Genomic DNA, 20,709 nt, shown 5'->3' on the forward strand with positions numbered 1-20,709 from the left:
TCAAACCACTATAAAACAAAGGTACTCCCTCAACCTTCCCGACTCAAAAGCCAGACAAAACATGATACAAACCCAAGACAAACATCCCGACACAACATATAAAAGGTGTATAGACCCTTAAAAACTCTCGCGATCATCTCCTACCCCCTAAAGGAACAAGGTTACGTCCCGTAACCATACATACCTGATCAAAAAGGAAAGGGTAACGCTCTTTTATAATACCCTCGGCTTCCCATGTAGCTTCCTCGGTCTCGTGGTTAGACCACGGGATCTTAAGCGAACTGTCTCCCCACTCCTAGTCTTTCTAACCTTTCGGTCTAGGATCTGCTTAGGTACCTCAAGATATGATAAAGACTCATCTAGCTCCAAGCTCTCTGCCTCCAACACATGTGACGGGTCACTCACATACTTCCGCAGCTGCGAAACATGAAACACATTATGCACTCTCTCTAACGCAGCAGGTAAAGCCAGACGATAAGCAACCTCTCCAACTCGCTCTAAGATCTCATACGGCCCTATAAACTTCTGGCTTAGCTTGCCTTTCTTCCCAAATCTCATAACCCCGCGCATAGGAGACACTTTCAGAAGAACCTTATCCCCAACCTGAAACTCTATATCCCGGCGATGTAGATCTGCATAACTCTTTTGTCGATCCTGAGCTGCTCTCATCCTTTCCCTGATCATCTTAATCTGTTCAACCATCTCATGCACCATCTCTGGTCCTAAAACTACTGCCTCAGCACTATCGTCCCAACAGATTGGACTCCTACATCTTTTCCCATACAAAGCCTCAAACGGTGCCATACCAATACTAGTGTGATAACTGTTGTTGTAAGAGAACTCTATCAAGTCCAACCTCTGCTCCCAGCTACCACCAAAATCCATCACACAAGCTCTCAACATATCCTCCAAAGTCTTGATTGTTCTCTCAGTCTGCCCATCTGTCGCAGGATGAAATCTTTGTACTCATCTTCAAAGTCTGTTCCCAACGATTCTGCAACTCTTTCCAAAATCTCGATATAAACCTCGCATCTCTGTCAGACACTATGTCCTTAGGGACTCCATGTAACTTAAGCACGTTCTTTCGATAGGCCATAGCCAATTGTGCCTTAGTCCATGTATCTTTCATTGGGACAAAGTGAGCTGACTTGGTCAAGCGATCCACTATCACCCAAATCATGTTGTTACCTTGCTGACTCTTTGGCAAACCCACAATAAAATCCATGGAAATGGATTCCCACTTCCACTCAGGCACCTCTAAAGACTGAATCTTACCTTGTGGTCTTCTCTGTTCCCCTTTAACTCTCTGGCATGTCAAACAACGGGACACAAACTCAGCTGTCTCTTTCTTCATCCCAGGCCACCAGAACGTTTTCTTCAAATCCTTGTAAAGCTTGTCTCCACCTGGATGAACTGAATATGGTGTGCAATGCGCTTCTGTCATGATTGTCTTTTTCAACTCCTCATCATTAGGAACACACCACCTACCATCAAACCTCAAACTACCATCTGTATGAATAGAAAACCGGGACACTGTCCCTTTCTCTACCCTGACTCTCCACTCAACTATCTTAGGATCCAAAGCCTTGTTTACCTCGAATATCATCATAAAACTCCATATGTCTTTGTCATATCACCCATGGCATCTCCTCTCTGCATCATATGAATCCCAAAGCTCGCTACCTCATCCCTCAACCTCATCAAAGATAGAGCTGTACACAAGGAATGTACACTCTTCCTACTCAAAGCATCAGCAACAACATTGGCCTTCCCTTCATGGTAGATGATTTCCATGTCGTAGTCGCCGATTAACTCCATCCACCTCCTCTGTCTCATGTTCAACTCCTTCTGCGTGAAGATGTACTTGAGACTCTTGTGATCCGAAAATACCTTAAAGATTGCTCCATAAAGGTAATGTCTCCAAATCTTGAGAGCAAACACCACCGCACCCAACTCTAGATCATGAGTAGGGTAATTCTCCTCATAAGGCTTCAACTGCCTAGAAGCATAGGCAATCACTTTACCATTCTGCATCAACACACATCCCAACCCATTCTTCGAGGCATCGGTATAAACCTCAAAATTCTCGCTCCCTTCAGGCAATGCTAGGACAGAGCGTGGTCAAACGCTCCTTTAATGTTTGGAACATTGTCTCACAACTTTCATCCCGACGAAACCTGTTCTCTTTTCTCATCAATCTTTGTCATCGGTCTAGCTAGGAGAAATCTTTCACAAACCGTCTGTAGTATCCAGCTAAACCCAAGAAACTCCTAACTTCAGCAACATTCTTTGGTGCTTCCCACTTTGTCACTGCCTCAATCTTCGCCGGATCTACAGCTACCCCATCTTTAGATATCACATGTCCCAGAAAAGAAACTTTCTCTAACCAGAACTCACACTTGGACAACTTAGCATACAACTCATGCTCCCTCAACGTCTGCAACACGATCCTCAAATGCTCCTCATGCTCCTCCTTAGTCTTAGAGTAGACTAAGATATCATCGATAAACACCACTATTTGGTCCAAGAACTGTCTAAAGATCCTATTCATCAAATCCATAAACACTGCCGGCGCATTAGACAACCCAAACGGCATCACCACATACTCATAATGGCCATACCTTGACGTGAAAGCTGTCTTCGGTATGTCCACATCTCTAATCTTCACCTGATGGTACCCCGACCTCAAATCAATCTTAGAAAAGACTGTTGCACCACTCAACTGATCAAACAGGTCATCTATCCTTGGCAAAGGGTACTTGTTCTTTATCGTCACACGGTTCAACTCTCTGTAATCTATGCATAACCTCAAGGTTCCATCTTTCTTCTTCACAAATAGAACTGGTGCTCCCCACGGCGATACACTTGGTCTAATGTATCCCTTCTCTATCAGATCATCTAACTGCTTCCTAAGCTCCTCCATCTCCTTAGGACCCATACGGTACGGTGCCTTAGAGATTGGCCCCGTCCCTGGCTTCAACTCCACGGTAAAATCTATCTCTCTCCTCGGTGGTAACCCCGGAATCTCATCAGGAAAAACGTCCGCAAACTCTCCCACCACTGGTATCTCATCAACTGTCGGACTCTCTATCCGGTCATCTCTCACATGGCATAAAATCAAAGGACATCCCTTCCTCAAATAAGACTTCAAGGTGACAGCTGCAATCAACTTAACTTTGGGTCTGACTAGAAACCCCCGATAAGACACACTAACACCCTTAGGACCTCTCAAGGACACTTTCTTTTGATGACAGTCTATCTTAGCTTTATACTTTCCTAACCAATCCATCCCAACTATCATCTCAAAACCATTAAAAGGAAACTCTAGCAAGTCTACAGGGAAATCGACTTGCCCAACTATCAAGGATACATCTCTAAACAACCTCCCACATGGTACAGACTCACCCGAAGGTATGAAAACTTGCTCATTAACAGACTCATATACTCTCAAACCCAACTGTTTCACATGACTCGAAGACACAAACGATCGAGAAGCCCCGAATCAAACAAAACAAACGTAGGAATACCATTAACAAGGAATGTACCGGGGTGATAACATGCTCATCTTCTCAATTTGCTTTCTTGTCCATCATGAATAACTTCCATCGGTCTTCCGCCCACCTCCCCGGACAAGATTATTTGATGCGGTCGGCTTAGCACCCGACCCTTGGTTGTTGTTGTTGTTCATCGGTGTCTTCTGATAAGAATTACCGCCGTTGCGGTTGCCTCCACTCTGGTAGCTCTGACCTCCCCGGTTTGGCCATGACCCGGTGGTGCATTTGCTCGCGAAGCTCGTGCGTGTCTCGAAAAGATCCCGGTGCACTCGTGCACTCATGTCTCTTGTGGCCTACGCCACCACATCCAAAGCAGGTCACTCCCCAACTATTACTCACACTCCCTCGGCCTCGCCCAAAGGAAGCCCCAGCACTAAACCCTGATCCAGAAGAAAACCCCTTAGAGGCGATTGTGGTTGCCTTTCTTGTAATTAGATTGGCCACCACCCTCGCTCTCTGACTTCCTCTTCTCTCCACCCGACTCTCTCCGCGCCATCTCCACTAGTCTCTCAGCTCTCCCAGCCCGCTCATATGCTTCCTTCACATCAGTGAGGACTCCCACGGGTAACTTATCCATAATTTTCGTGGTTAGTCCACTCTCAAACCTCAAAGCCAAATTCTCATCACTCAAACCCATGTCCTCAGCATATCTAGATTTCTCATTGAACTGTCTGTAGTACTCAGCCACACACATCTCAGCAGTCATCTTAAACTTATCAAACTCCTCCCTCAACTTACTCCTCACATGCTCCGGCACAAACTCCTTCCTCACAGCCCTACGAAATTCCTCCCAAGGTATAGCAGGTAACCCTTGGTTGGTATACAATTCCTTAGCACTCACCTTCACCGAATCCCACCACTTGCCAGCTGCCTCCCTCAGATAAAATGCAGCCTGATCCACCCTCATCTCATCAGGACAGTGGACTAAGTCTAGTATGTTCTCCATCTCCCTCAGCCAACTATCAAGAAGGTTAGGCTCCTCAACTCCCTTGTACTCTTTCGGGTTAAACCTCGCAATATAAAGGCTGACTTTAGCATGGTCAACTTCCTTCTCCTTTCCCTTATTCTTGTCCTCATTCACTTTCTTCAGGGTCTCAGTCAGAGCATCCTGGTGCTCTAACATCTTAACGATGTCATCCACGGTCATAAGCTCAGCTCTCGCATACAAGGCATTTCTCTTTGGCGGCATCTTGAAACTAAACATATATAAGAAAGAGTAGATATGAACACGCGTACTAAACTTCAAAACACGAAAACTCGCTTTGTAACCTACTCGATCGAGTATCCAAACCCACTCGATCGAGTAACGGGCTACTCGATCGAGTGCCCCTATGTACTCGATCGAGTACCCAAACTCCAGAACCAAACAGACCTTCTGATCTCTAACCCACTCGATCGAGTATCTAGGCTACTCGATCGAGTACCCCTAGCTACTCGATCGAGTGCCCCAAAACGCGATTCTGGACTCAAAATCGCCAGAAACCCACCCGATCGAGTTAGTCTCACTCGATCAAGTATCACTAATACGTAAAGACTACCCGCATGTTACGTCATATATTAACATGCTAAACTTTATTAAAAACGCATGATATCATAAATAATATGCTACGCATCTATTTTACTTATCAACAAAATCAAATCATCATGCTATGAAAGCCACGTTGTAAACACTTCAACATGCTATCATCTTATTAACATGTTCCACATATCATTTCCTTTCACATGCTCAACTTCCTATTTCAACACCAAACAATCAACACACTTCATCACTTTGTTGCACAAGTTAACAAGCACACATATATTCAACAAACACTTTCCCCCGTGACCGGTTCAAAGTTGTAGGGCGACCCCTTGCGACTTTAGGACGTCTCCCAAGCCCTTGCACTAGCTCCTACAACTTTTACCCCGGGTTCATTTTAATTGACTCCCTATGTTCATTAAGTTTATTGGTTACAGGTTTCAGGATCGTCGCTCTAATACCATTTGTAACACCCCCATACTCCGAGTGCCTTACCAGGACCACTCAGGTATGAAGACATCACCATCTCGGTTGCCCGAGGCATGATAATCAAATAGACAAAACAGAAACAACATTTATTATAAATACTTTAATGAATGAATACAATCCTTGATACCCAAACTGAAAGTACGATACATTATTCCAACTAATGCATTTCTCAATGAAATATAAATAAATGCTAAACTACAGCGGAAGACTCTATCGTCATGTCGTGGCCATCCCGGCTATCCCAAGAAGTACTCATCTCAATACCGCTCAATATCGCTCACCATCCCCGAATGGATCACCGCAGTTTACAAAACAACACCGGGTCGCATTTACTAATCACACAATCAATATACATAACAACAATAAGACAAACAGAATGCCTAAAGCGCCACACACACACACACACGCCAACCAACCGTCTCAATCCGATCGTCCCACTGGACCATTACCCCGCCGATGGGGGACGCAGCCGTTCCACCTAAGCCCCGCTCATCGTACGAGCGATAACCCCGCTCATTAATGTGCACATCCCTTCTGTGGCGGGTTCCACTGAAGGCGAAACTAGGGCGTGAGATCACTCCCGCAAGTGACCCCACTCACCCGAGAACGCATCTCGAGAACCATCAACAAACACAACCACAATCACAATCACAATTACAATCATCATATCAATCAACTAATTACAACACATCACCAATATCCCATTATGGGACTAATGCGAGTAGGAAATCCTACCCGGAAAGCACAACACGCAGACGGTATCTACAAATTTGTCTCAAAACGCCTCTTCTACGAATTCTCCTCCTAACACATAACACATAAAGACTACCAATTACTTACTATTCATAAAACCCCCAAATCCCAAATTAGGGTTTCACCAATCTTAACAAAACATTATAAAACTTATGTTAAAAGCTTACCCTCGACGCAAGGAATCCAACGACACGAACTACGATGCAAACCGACCGTCCGAACCGGAATTGTCAAGAACGCGATTAGGAAGAAGGGATCGCTTTCTCTCTTAAACAGGTTTTAGGTTTTGGTAAAAGTGTTTTAAAACAAAGACGAATATGTTTATATACCTTAATCACGTAATTAACAAAACCCGAGAAAACTCCCCCGATAAACCGGACACTCGATCGAGTACCCAAGGTACTCGATCGAGTACTTCCTTACTCGATCGAGTGCCCCTGACTACTCGATCGAGTGCCCAACAGGTCAGAAACTATTTTATTCTGCAACATACCCTTACTCGACAGAGTAAGGGCTACTCGATAGAGTACCCCCAAGACCATAAATACGGAGTATTACAACGGATTTGTAAAGGAGTTACTCCTTTGACACATCTTCTCTTTGCGGATGATTCGCTCTTTATTATGGAGGATAAGGGGCGGTCAACTGCTAATCTAAGGCGCATTTTAAAAAGCTACTGCACGGTTTCGGGACAGGTGATTAATGATGATAAATCAGGTATTATTTTAGTCCAAATACTAAACTAAGACAAATTCGAATGTGTCTCAAAGCCTTCAGAATTAAGAAGAATAAAGGTTTCGGGAAATATTTGGGTCTTCCGACAGATTTTCAAGAGTAAAAAAAGGATATCTTTAAGGGTCTTGTAGAGAGTGTGATACAGAGGATTTCATCTTGGAATGGTCTTTTCCTTTCATCAGCTGGGAGGCTAACCTTGATCCTATCTGTCCTATCAAATTTGTCTATTTTCTTTCTATCAGTTTTCAAAATACCGGTAAGTGTGACAAGGAAGATAAACTCTTTGTTGTCACATTTTTGGTGGGCGGGGTTCGGATCGGGAGGTCTCTTCTTGGTGTAGTAGGTTGTTCGAGTCTTCCTAAGAGGGGAGGGTGGACTGGGTATTCGTAACATCGAGTGTTTGAACCGTGCTTTACTAGCTAAGCATGCTTGGCGGTTAGTTAATAATGAGGATAAGTCTCTCTTTTGCCGTGTCTTTAGAGAAAAGATTTTTGGTCGGGAAAACTTTGTTCAAGGGATTCCGGTAAGATATAAAGGAAATATGTCTTGGGGCGTACGAAGTATTTTACATGGCTTAGATTTCGTCCTGCAAAACATTGCCTGGAAGCCTGGTATTGATTCTGATCTCAATGTTTGGAGTACACGGTGGGTTGATGGAGGCATGCCGGAGCCAGTGGACTTTTTGCTGGAAGAGGGGTTTGGATTTATGAAGGACTTCCGTATTAAGGATTTATGCTATAATGGGGGAGGCAGGAATGAGGGGATGGTTCGTTTAATTTTTAAACAGGAGAGTGTGGATAAGATTCTGCCGACACCTCTGATTTCCACTAGGAGCCATGATGAGGTCTTCTGGCCTTTCTCGGATGAGGTACGGTACACGGTAAAGAGTGGATATGGGGTGATTTTTGGGGAGTTCTTTAATAACAAAGGAACATTGAAGGATAAGGAGAGATTAAACTTAAAAAAGAAAAGGTTCTGTAAAACTACTCTCTGGAAGCTTCCAGGACCTCAACTATGGAAAATTTTGCTATGGAAGATTATCACTGGGTCCCTACCCATTGGGAGTGAGTTTATTAAGAGAAATCTTGGATGGGATCCTTTCTGCACTCTGTGTGGTAAGGAGTTGAAGGAGGTCGAAACCCTGGAACACTTATTCAGGGATTGTGATGTTTCGTCAAGGATTTGGTTCGGGTCGGTGTTGGGCATCAGAACGGATCAAAATACTTTCTTGGAATTAGGCGAGTGGATTATCAATTGGATTACATACCTTAAGGGTCAAAAGGAGAACTATTACGGACTAACACACTTTTTGGTTACTCTGAATAGTATTTGGACATTGCGTAACAACTCTATTTTTAGAGGTGAAAGCTTTGTACAAAAAGTCTTCTTCAAACAGTTGGGATCTCTGGTCTCATTGGCTATAAAGAACCCGGTGATGAAAATTACGAATGATGGGGAAGGGGTTTTTAACTCAAACGACTCAGAGGATCTGGAGGATGAGCTGAATTGTCTTAAAGATGCCCTTTTGGTCCTTGTAATAGATTGAGGATTATGGTTGATGCAAGTTGGGAAGCAACGGGGATCGCAGCTTTTGGTTGGGCTGTTTTTGGAGCGGTAGGGAAGCCACTTTTCAAAGGTATGTTGAAAGGGAGAGCTGAATCACCACTTCAAGCAGAGGCTATTGGGGTTCTTAAGGTGCTGGAATGGGCTAAGTCTAAAGGTTTTTTGCATTTGGAAGTTTCATCGGACTGTCTTAGCATGCTACAACAATGGGGAGGAAGGACTCATAAGCATCACCATATTAAAGGCATCATGGAAGAGATTGCGTCTATTTCAACATCTTTTCATTGTTTATGTTTTAGCTTTGTGCGCAGGAATCTGAATAGGCTAGCCCATGGCCTGGCAAAAAGGGCTATGAAGGACTGTTAGGATCCTTTATTTCCATCTGCCAAAAAAAAAAAACACTAATGACAATGTTCATCGTTGATCTTCATGATGACATTCTTGATAATCTTGAATTGATAATTGAAGCTTCATGCTATATGGTTAAAACTTAAGAGGCACACAATTAAATAACAATGAGATTAATTTGTCTTAAGGCATCATCAACACTAACTTAATCAAATTGGGTCTCTTCAACTAGTATAGTAGTGCTTGACAAGGGAGGGAGGGAGATGACATAAGCTCCATTGTACTGTATAGTGTCAGGAGGTCGTCCCCTCACTAAATCGGAGTAAAGAGGCTAGGGATTAGATTAAGGAGGAATGCATTCACTCTATAAGACTCTAGCATTAGAATTGGTGAACTGTCATATACAAATGTGAAGAAATGATGAATTCTTGGTTTATGTCTATCTACATTTCAATTAATTAATTACAAACCAATTGCAATTTGCAACTAATGCTATCAACATTCATCTTATGAAACAACCTAATAATCTAATGCGTTGAATGGAGGAAACACAACTTACAAACATAATTGAAAGAAACAAAATTCATGAACCAACAATATCGAGATTGACCTCATTTTAAAATATGGACTACAATCAACCGCACACTATCCAGAATTCTTCTGTTCTAACATAATACATAATCTCAAAAATCAAATTTTATACCGGTGGCAACACATTAGTGCCATATACCTAATCAACAATATTTACTAATTTGATATGTCTATCTAATTCTCAACTACTCCATAAATGAACAAATTGATAGGGCTGTTACAAAATTTGAATAATAAATATTGTTGGGCCAAATTCTAGGGTCAACGACTGCAACGTTGAACACTCGTAAAGCTCGAATCAAAAACAATAATAATACAAAATATTAAGCTAAAATGAGTCATAGGAACAAAAATGTTTGACAAGTTTATACTCTCTCAATAGGTCCATTTGTTGTCATTTTTTTATTTTGAGGTGTCCGATCATTTGTTGTCTTTCTATTTTAAGAATGAACTTGATGATCAATTTGATCATTCACACTCAATTTGTTCCATTTGTCATTTAGCTATTGGTCCTCTCCTCTTTCTTGATCTTTATGCCAAAATCAAAAGACAACAAATAACCGGGACGGAGGGAGTAATAGACATGGACCGATTATCTCTTAGCCTCTTCATATAAAGTCACAAACTCAGTGTATTACTCCCTGTATTTATGTTTGTTCCTCCCATTAACAATATTTACATATAAACATTTGTTATTTTCAACTCAAAACAAATAAGGGAATAAAATGTTATAGTGAAAGGGCGTCACCGGTTGACGCTCAAATTGGTGCCACCCTTTCACAAAGATGCTTAATTGAAGGGGTCCACATTCACCCCATGTGAGAGGGTGGCGCCCTTTTATTTTCCTTAAAAGAAACCCGTAAATTATACGAACATTAAAAGGCAAAGGAGTATTTTTTTAGTAAAACAAGGTAAAATATTCATACCAATCATAATGATCATTATTTCATTTGCAAAATAAGGTACTTATAGTAAAGCACGTCAAGCATTGTTATTATTAAGTAGGATGCATTTGGTAGCAATTATCTCGATGTTCTTAATCGAAAAGTCCGAAATTGGCGGAGACATTAGCAGAGTCATTAGGCACTGCACCAATGATAACGGCTTTTCCAGTGGTCTTCGTAATCGGGTCGACGGTGTTACTAAAATCGGAAGCATCGTCCAAATTCTTTTCTATTTCTTCCGGAGTCATTTTGTCAATGACATCCTTATATCCACAAGCAACATAAACCTATCACAAAATCAACCAAAACACGAATACGTGTAAGATGAATGACCAAAATTTGAGGTATCGGATCTAAAGAGAAAGACGAATATATGTAACCGTAGAGTTTAATATGAATAAGGTGGCATGGGTGTCATTTGAGTTTATGTCGAGTTTAATATGATCGAGTATGTACCTTTCTTGGAGATGGTATGCCATTTGTAACGCGAGCATCCCAGGCCAAGACCCATGAAGAACGAAAATTACGCTTGTTGTAGCCAGTGTACACGAAGGCTCCTTTCCATACGACTTGATCATAAGATAGGGTTTCACCGGCCGGGATGGGAGGTAAGGTAGTGACTGGAGACGAAGCTCGGGTAAAATTCATGTAACGCTCAAAGCGCATCTCATTACTGGTGTGGTTCGTCATGTTGGCATATACCTGCCTCTGCGGCTCCGCTTGCATTGATGATGCCATACTTTGCTAACACTATTTTGCCATAAGAGACACAAATCACACATTACTTGACTTCGCTTTTACTTTCAAATTAATGATGATAATTTATATAAAGTGTTATGAAATGTTGTAGAAGTTATAAGTAAAACATCGGTCTCGATTCTCTCCATTACCCTTCTCTTCATTACTTATCAATGGATCGAATTGCTTTATGGACAAAATAAAAGGTCCGGATTAATTTTGGGCACTTCAATCTCCATGTCAATTTTTATTCAATCTTGTCTTCAAATAAAATCCTGCCCATTAATAAGTGATGGAGAGGAACCATATGCGTAAAACATCATGTTAAAAATAAGAATAAATTAATCATTTTTACAAATTTAATACGAGTAGTTAATATTTCCTCTTTTTCCTAATTAATGGCGTTGAAAAATACAGTAAAAATGGAATACATGAAAATGTTAAATGACATATAAAAGACATTGTTTTATATTTTTCTAAATAGACGGAGTAAATAATGAAAGGTGAAGGCATTACCTTGATTTTTCGTAGTCGTAGTGTCTGTTGTTTACAAGACTATGTTGTTGCACACTAACATTTTGTCCATTCCTTTCGTTTATATACTGATTTCCACTATTTTCATCACTGATACTAATATAATTGGAATATGATAATGTTGTTCTGTATTTTACTTTATGTTAATGGTCGGTCTAATAAGCGAATCAAGGACTATAGCCATATTCTTTTACTTTCCTTTAAGAAAGGTTTTTCTCCAACACAAATATATATATATGTATGGATTCGGACTGGGATACAAAAGTTAGGCGGTGGAAAATCCCCAAATACTCTCTAAATTAAAAACCAAATAAATTACCACCGCCTATCCATATCCCCCTCTCTCGTCGGCTGCCACCACCAAACTCCTCCTGGCTGCCGGCGAGGGGGCGTGTTTTCCAAGCATCACAACCGTCTTTCTACAGCTGCAGCACTGAGGTGATCTGAGTTCGACTATCTAATTTCAAATATCAGTGGTGTATGCTTCTAGGTTTTGTACTTTTACCTTTCTCAATCATCCTCCTTGTCCTGAGCTTTTTTGTTGATTTAATTCCGTTGTGATTAGAGTTTGTTGGCTCGTTGTGGATTTTAGTGTGCTCCGTTAATTTTATCGTTCTTCGTCTTTAGGATAGGAGTTCCAGTTTGATCTTGGTCCTTTTGTCTCTAGTTTTATCCTCTGTTAGCATCTTGTTATTTCAGATGGATTATCAGTCTTTACTTCTGAATCTTTGTGAGCTTTTTGTTATGGATGATACTGTTGGTATGGATGATGATGTTCTTATTAAATGGATTATGAACATGGGGGAGCCATCATTTTACAACCTTCATTTGATGAAAGATCGGGGTAACTCTCTTTTCAAAGAGGGGAATTTTTCCTCAGCTGTTAACCTCTATAAACAAGCTCTCCAGTTCTTCTGTTTCCTCGGCATTCCTTCAACACATGACCAACAGGCTGCCACTTCCCTTGCCCTTTCCCTTGTTCTCAATTTAGCGGCTTGTGAGTTGAAACTCTCTCATTACAATCAGGCGTGGTGTTACTGTTCTTTTGTCTTGAACTTTGATCGCTGCAATGTGAAAGCCTTCTATCGTAGAGGTTTAGCCTTTCAGAAATTGAATTTCCTTGCGGAGGCCCTTAATGATTTTGAGCATGCCTTGAGACTAGACCCGAATAATAAGGATGTGAGCCGTGAGCTTCATTATATTGCTGATTGTCTTGCTTTGAAACCCAACAGAAAGCGGGCCGCTTTTCATTTTGACCCGTTGGGCAAAGACAAAAAAGGTAAGAAACCTCTTCTTGAGGTTGTTGCGGATACTAAGTTTCAGCCCCCTGAAGAAGTGTGTGAAGCTTCCTGTAGTAGGGGGTCTTTGATCAATGAGATGGATTGTGATATTAATAAAACTAGTCGGAGCTCAGATGTGGTTATGGAGTCCGACTCCAATGCTAAGACTTGCCCTCTCTTGCCTGGGCATTGTGATAGTCAACCTTCCGCTGCCAAACCTACCAAATATAGTTTCTTCAACAAAACACAAACCCACAAAAATTTGTCTCTCTCTTCCAAAGACTATGAAAATTTGATGTTAGGGCGGAATCTGCAATTTTATCATCCAAAGTCGGGGGCTTATATGAAAGTTCGCCCTATCTCTACTAAACCTTCTATCTTGACGGGAACTCCCCATGAATCTTTTTCTTGGGACGCAGCAGTTCCCTCCTCTTCTCCATTGACCGTGAATCTTTCTCCGGCTATGGATTTTAGGCCGACTGACAATTTGGAAATTTCTGATGACGAGGCAGTTACTCATCTGGATGTTAAGAGACCACGTTTGTCCCAAAAGGAGAGTCCAAGTATTAACAACACTTGTTGTGAAGTGGCTTTGCTTGATAGCACTCTTTCGGAGGATTCTGTGATAGCCATATCTTCTCCTTTGCCGAGTCCTACTCATTTTATTTTCTCAGCATTGGAAATTGCAGGTCGTCGATGTAGCAAATCTAGACAATCTGGGAATCATCCTAGTGCCAGCCACCGTATGGATCAAGCTCAGTTAAAGAAGAAGTCTAATGTGTTGGTTACAGGTTTTGTTTTTTGCAGGTTTACCAAGACGCTGGAAAAGGCTGTGAGCTATAAACGAAAACAGGAATGTTCAATTCATTTCGATACACTTTACCATTCTCCGCTCAAGAAGCGTCGTCTGTGTGCGACTGGATCTTTTTGTACTTCTACTTATACTAGTTGCTTGTCTACTAGTTTAGGGGTCTCTCTTACCCCCCGGTTTGTTTTATAATAGGTTTGTATGTACTCGTATATTTTGAAGTTTATAAAATATAGTACACTTTTGTCAAAAAAAAAAAAAATATATATATATGTATGAGGCGATTTTACATAAATTTATCGTAAAAATGAGACATTTTAGTAACCACTTTTACCCACTAAATTAGTAAAATTGTGTTTGAACCCGCTTTATAAATATACTAGTTTTAAACCCGTGCAAAATTGCACGGGTATGTATTTAGGACGGTATGAATATTTTTTGATGAATATTTTATTTTTACATTTCTATTGTAATTATCTAATAGTTCTATATCAGTAATCTACATGTTTAATGTAGATCAGTGATCTAAATTTACTCGGTAGCCTATCATTGTCACCTACCATTTTCGATGTCCGCGGCTAGTAGTTAAGTTGCCGAGTTTTTAACTATAAGTAAATACTCTGTCATGATTTTTTTTTTTTTCAAATATATCATACTATCTAGTTTTAAAAATTTATGCTTATAATTTATTCGCATTATATGTAATTCAATCCCATAATTAAATATAACTCCTTCTCATAATTATGTAATTTTATTATTCAATTTTTTTGTAAAATTATGTAAATTCTATAATTTGTAATTAGTTTCATTTATTCCGATTTGTAATTCATACCGCTTATATGCCATTAATTTCATTTATTTGGAATGTATAAAATTATTTCATAGTATTACTTCATAGTATTTGTTCTAAGACGGAATTTGTCGCATGTTTGTATTGACGGAATTCTGAAGAAATAAATACTTTGCACACTAACGGGTCCCACCATAACATGAATTTCCAAAAAAAAAAAAGTTGTATTAATGACGTGGCACGTCCTGGATTGAGTATTATCTTCTGAATTAATAAAAATAAGATTAGAGTAAATCGCCTTATACATCAAAACTAACTCTTTCATGAAAAATGTTTATTTAAAAATCAAATAATCCAATATCGATCGACAAACCAGACCCAAAAAGCCTAAAACCCAGCCAAATAAAATTCAAAAAATTGGTGAATAAAAAACAATTATGCCTAAACCAATGAAGCAATAATGGTTATATGATATCTAAGCCGAAATTGTAAAAATATTGGGTCCAATACTATTTATGTGGACACACTATTATACAGATTGTATTTGTTTGCTATCGTTTAAGTTTAGCCCAATATAGTGATCTATCTGGATAATATAATACGGGCATATTAAAGACCGTCCCTTCAGACGGTTCATCCCAACCTTTCATCATGTAATCAGGTACGCTTCCCCTCTATAGTTTATACCCAAGTGATATCAAAGCCACCTTCATATTAAATTATTTGGGATAGTTCTAATTTATACGGTGAATTTGTCATGTGTGGTTCATGTTCAATCTATACACCTGATTAAATCGCTCAATTGATGACTATTCTGGATATATTCACCAATACGTGAATTTTATTGCTGCTCTTGTAAAATTTTATTCTTTATGCGGTTTTTGGTTGTACGGAGTACATGTCAATTATATTGATGTACGTATGTTCATAACTTGTGTTAAGTTATCACTGCTTGATGAATTATAAAGTCAATGGCATGTCTGCCAATCTGCCATGTTCACTCATGGGGTATAAACATATTTATTACATGTTTGGGTTTTTTTTTTATCCTCTTGGAATTTCGGCTCAACTGGCATACTGTGTAAAAAATGTTGTTTGTTTGGTATTTTGGTACGCTTACTTGGTATAATCGTCAGTAAAATTCTATGCCAATTTAATGTGCTGCAAATTTTGCTCACTATTGTTTTGGTCTTTGGGTGGATGCAACATGGCTTTCACTTGTAGTCATAATTGATTCATAAGCCAATCCAAGTTTTGTGTCATTGCATTATAGAAGGTGTGCATGCTTATGCTCAGTTTATGGATAATTATTTTTTGGATCTTGGGTTAATTTAAAGACATGACAAATTAAAGAAAGATTGATGAACTTCTTCAGGCTAACCATTGTTTTTTTTTGGTAATGAACTCATGGATGGTTGCATACTAAGGATATGACAAAGTTGATGGTATATGTCAAACATGCATGTCATGTGCACTTATTTGAGACAATTTAGGTATTGTTTTCTTTATGGATTGTTTAAGGTTTATGGGTAATTGAACATTCACATATCTTCGCATGCTTATTTACGAGTGTCATTTAATAAATTGCGGTTTTGCAAAAGAAATTTGGTATGTGGACACTCATTACTATCATCATGATGTATTAAGGACTTGTACTAAAATAATAGGCGTATCAAGTATACACAATAAGAAGCTTCTCTCTCTATAACCTCCCCCTTCTCTCTAAAAAAAAAAAGAAAACCCTAATTTCCCCCTTCTGACCCGCCGCCTCCCCCTTACCAATCTCTTCCCCTCCTTCATTCTCCCCCTACCCATCGCCGGAGATGGGGTCACTCCTTGACCCATCTCCGGTGATTATTCACGAATCCTCTTTGTGGCGGCCCTTTATGGATTGATCTCCCCCCTCTTTCGTCGGTTCGTGGTTTCAGTCCTGCTCGTCCGGTGGGTTTGAATGGTTTTGCTGTGGTTGTTGCTGAGGTCGATCCGTTCGGCGTTCCCCCGTCCTGTCATTGAAGTATCGCGTGCACTCCAGGGGTGTTTCCCCTCTCCCTCTCCCTCGCCCCTTTCCCCACCCCTGGTAAGTCCTGTTGTCGCGAAGTTGTCGGTCGATGTTGTGTCTGGTCGTTGAGCATAACTCATCTGGGTGGTCTCTTCTGTTAAGGGTGTTGTTTTTGGGTCGATCTGGTGTTTCCCCTTCCCCTCGCCCCCTCCCCCCACCAGATCGGTCCATGTTCCTGGTGGTTTTTTCGGCCTGTTGTGTTTCTAGGTTAGTTGGGTTGCACGTGTGCCAATGGTCCTGGGGGGTTCGTTTTAGAATTTGGAGTCTCAGTGTCGGGTGGTTGTTGGTTGGACTGTGTCTTCGTGGTTGGCTGGTCGCGTCCGACTGTTTCGTTGTTGGGGTTTGATCAAGTTTGTTGGGGTTCGTTTTCCTGTTTGAGGCGTGTTGGGTAGGGTGGTTTTGGGTTTCCGGGGATGGAGTTGGTTGGGTCTGAGACGGTGGTCTTCTCGTCTTGGAATGGTGTTAATTTTGCTTTTCTTGTCTTTTCTTTATCATTTAATAAACTTTAGTGGTAAGCCTTGTCCTCTTAATGGTGTTAGTGTTGCGGTGTTTGTCTTTGAGGGTTCGTGTTACTCATTGTTCGTTGGCATTCTCGGGCCGTCTGTTCTATGATCAATGGATGCGTTGTCTTAGGTGTAGCAGTTTTATCTCCGTCGAGGGCAGACTCCGTCTTGCTTCTCATCTTTTCTTTCTACGTTCTTTTCGCAAGAGCGTAAGTGCACCTCGTCATTGTCACTCCGTCGGCTGTATGACTAGACTGTTTTTGGAGGCCTTTCGTGTTAATGATGCTGACATCAACGTTCACAACCAAGCTGCCGTCTTCTGCCTTTCTACCATCGTTCTTCCTGCTTACCTTAATGTTGTAGATTTACTTTTGAATAAAGGTTATGTAATCTCTATGTATGGCTTTGTAGTGCTAGATCTAGGTATGAAGTGTCTGGTGCTACCTAGTCGAGTAGCTTACTTTGTATTGGGTACAATAATGTAAGTTATTCACTTGCTGTCAAAAAAAAAAAAAAAAAAGAACTTGTACTAAAGTCGGTTTTCGGGTTTTAACATCGTTCAGTTTAGTATTATTTCATATGGTTTGCTTGTTTAATGACTTTTGTGAGTTGTTTTTTCATTGAGAACTCACTATAATGAATTCAGAAGCATTACATAATCACAGTTTTTTGGGTTTATAAGGTTATTTGACCATAATAAATTATTTGGTTCGATAACATGGTTATTATGAAGTTATCTATGGTATTATATATATATTTGTTGTCTTGCAAGCAAACTTAAGGTATGACAAGTGAAAAATAAAGTTATGTATATTTGTTTGTGAAAACTGACTACTGAATTGTACGGCGAAGGAACAATTATGGTGATAATTTTATTTATCATTAAATATTTAATTCACTTGTCAATTAAGGACTTGGGTTTTCAGATTAAACAATTGGCCAATCGGATGTATAATAACGGGTCTAATATTTTAGGTTGTTTGATCGATACAATAAGTTGCCAAAGTCACCTCTATTGTGTAAGTTGAATGATTTAGAATATTATGACTACAGTGTGTGATTGAGTTTCATGCGGATAATGGTCGGCCCAAAGGAAGGCTATTATTTGGCCGAAATTCAGTCATGCTTGTGGTGGTAAGTATGTAACAATTGTAAGGTTTCCATGTGAATATTAAGTCGGCCCAAAAGAAGGCTTAATGTTTGACAGGAATTTATTGTTAATACTTGATCACCACACCAAGATGACCACTTACAAGTTAATTTTATGTCCAAAGACTAAACTTAATGTTGTGCTAGGTTTCTTGTGTTGATGGGGATGCCAATATTTGAATCTGAAAATCAAGTTAAGAGAGTGACATTATGTTTATGTTTATGACACTCATAAGGATTATGCCCATAAAGCTTTTAAATCGAATAAATTCAATTCTTTGGACTAGTGTCTGTAATTCATGCAAATAATGGTCGGCCGAAAGGAAGGCCATTATTTGGCCGAATTACATATACACGTTGGGTAATAAATATGTGACGATTATTCGGTATTTTCATGTGAGTATTGAGTCGGCCCAAAGGAAGGCTTAGTGTTCGACGTGAGTTTATCGTCAATATTTGATTACAATTACTAAAGAGTAATGCCTTTACAAGTTAATATTTACGTCTAATAACTAATTATTAATTTCGGAAAGACACTTTAATTATTTGAATTTATTCAAAATATAAGGATGTTGTTTTGTTCATTCAGTTTGACATTTATGGTTATTATATCTGTCATTTCAGTTACATTCTCAATTCGGATGAAACTATTTATTAAAAGAATGGTAAGAGAATGTGAATTTTATCTCTGGTTGCTTTGATCTTCATTGCTTTAAGAATGTATAATTCTGCTTCTCATAAGGTAAAAGTTATCGTAAGGACTAAGGTATGTAACTTTGAGAAGTATTACATTCAAAATGCATGAGTTTAGTGATTATTCGAATTTAGGGAAATATTTAAGGGCATTGTTTTAGTTAATTCAGTTAAGTTAATTAAGAAGTTGCAAAAGTAAAAGTCAAAGAAATAACAACAAACATAAGGTTTGACTTTTTTAGTCGTTAGTTTGTTAAGAGTTTGGACACATAAGGAAAATCTAGTACCAGTTTTAACGCTTGGCGTGTCGGTAAAGTTCAACTTCTCATTCGGTTTGTCTAAGGTTAATTTTTATATCCAATCATGTTTGGTGGGTGAATTTGGTTTTTCCACCCACATAAGTATATTGATGCAAGTATAATTGAGATGTTACAAGCCAATTGATGATGAAAGATTCATCTATTTGGGGCATGTCATCATCTAAGTTATTTGAGACAGTCAAGTAATTTAGTTATCATTAATGACTTGTCCTTTATTTGAATTTGGAAAATTCTTTTTTGGTATTACCTTAGGTGGAATTCGGATATTTTTCATATGGGTAAATTTCGTTCTTTGTCCATTGAGAAATAATTAATTTTGTATTTTCCAAATTCAAATAATGATGAATCCATCATTGTTGATAGCTTTATATAGTTTAGATTTTAGTCTCTTTCAAGTTAGCTTGCATTCAAGTTCAGTGGATATAAAGAAGAAAAGAAACTACAATTCTTTTCGGTATGACACATTAAAAGAAAAATTAAAGTTTTGTGTCAAAATGAAATTATTAGCCCCTTTACTTCGGATATTCAAATTTAAGGGGATAAAGACAAACTAAAGGGAGATTAGATATAAAGTGATTTCAGATGTCTTACTATTAGCATATATGGATAAGCGAACTATTTTATACTTAAGTATTAATGGTCTATATTATTATGTTAATTTGTAGACGGAGTTTAGGCATGAATATCTAAATCTCATTTGTCAGAAGTTTTAATTTCTTGATGTTTTTAGTACATATTTGACTGAGTTATTTTACTCGGTAAAGGAATAATTATGTCATCTTTGATCTAAGTATTAATACTTTGGCAAATGACTATTAAGGATCACAACGTCAAGGTTATTTTAAAGAATGTCTAGAGGAGTTTGATCTTGTATTTGATATTATTACACCATATGAGGATTCTTAATATGGATGGTGTAGTATGTATGCAAACAAGATCTTAAGGCCTGGTAAGGAGTGTGATTATTCATACTCTTTTTAATATTACTCTAGTTATAAGTTCTTAATATTGCAGCTATCTCTGGATAATTTTCTAACAATACCATTGACTATTTAATCATAGTGTAAATAATGTACACATTCGGTATGTCCAACTAATTAAGGTTGAGGTTTAAAAGTCATAAGGTTAATAGTTGGACTTAAGGATATATAGTCAATGACTATTTTGTTGGATAGTACTTAAAGTTTTAGGGGTAATAAAGTAATGATCCCACAATAAAGCTATTTAAGACGGAAATTAGGGGGTTCATTGAGAATATTGAGTTTGAGTGGGAGAAAAAGGAATTGACATTGTTTTAAGTCTCCTTATACAAGGTTATAAGATCAAATGGTTAAACAAA

General features: G+C 39.2%; 2 protein-coding genes across 2 annotated transcripts; one reads left to right on the plus strand and one right to left on the minus strand.

The window, feature by feature from the left end:
* Positions 1-7,591: 7,591 nt before the first annotated feature.
* On the plus strand, positions 7,592-8,596 carry LOC141595451 (uncharacterized). The gene has a single exon (XM_074415420.1). The coding sequence runs from the start codon at positions 7,592-7,594 to the stop codon at positions 8,594-8,596; it is 1,005 nt and encodes a 334-aa protein (XP_074271521.1).
* Positions 8,597-10,433: 1,837 nt separating this feature from the next.
* Positions 10,434-11,916, minus strand: LOC141594444 (uncharacterized). Its single transcript, XM_074414470.1, has 3 exons — positions 11,751-11,916; positions 10,953-11,246; positions 10,434-10,783 (listed from the first exon to the last, which is right to left on the minus strand). The coding sequence occupies exons 2-3, from the start codon at positions 11,232-11,234 to the stop codon at positions 10,589-10,591; spliced, it is 477 nt and encodes a 158-aa protein (XP_074270571.1). The 5' UTR covers positions 11,235-11,246; positions 11,751-11,916; the 3' UTR covers positions 10,434-10,588.
* Positions 11,917-20,709: the final 8,793 nt, after the last annotated feature.

This window comes from Silene latifolia, chromosome 8 (genome assembly GCF_048544455.1).
Source record: "Silene latifolia isolate original U9 population chromosome 8, ASM4854445v1, whole genome shotgun sequence".
Lineage (NCBI taxonomy): Eukaryota > Viridiplantae > Streptophyta > Magnoliopsida > Caryophyllales > Caryophyllaceae > Silene > Silene latifolia.

Excerpts from the sequence above, each read along its gene's own strand:
- LOC141595451 (XM_074415420.1), top strand. The coding sequence starts at position 7,592 with ATGTCTTGGGGCGTACGAAGTATTTTACATGGCTTAGATTTCGTCCTG.
- LOC141594444 (XM_074414470.1), bottom strand. The coding sequence starts at position 11,234 with ATGGCATCATCAATGCAAGCGGAGCCGCAGAGGCAGGTATATGCCAAC. Across the intron at positions 10,784-10,952 it reads GCATACCATCTCCAAGAAAG|GTTTATGTTGCTTGTGGATA; the intron begins GTACATACTCGA and ends ATTTTGTGATAG.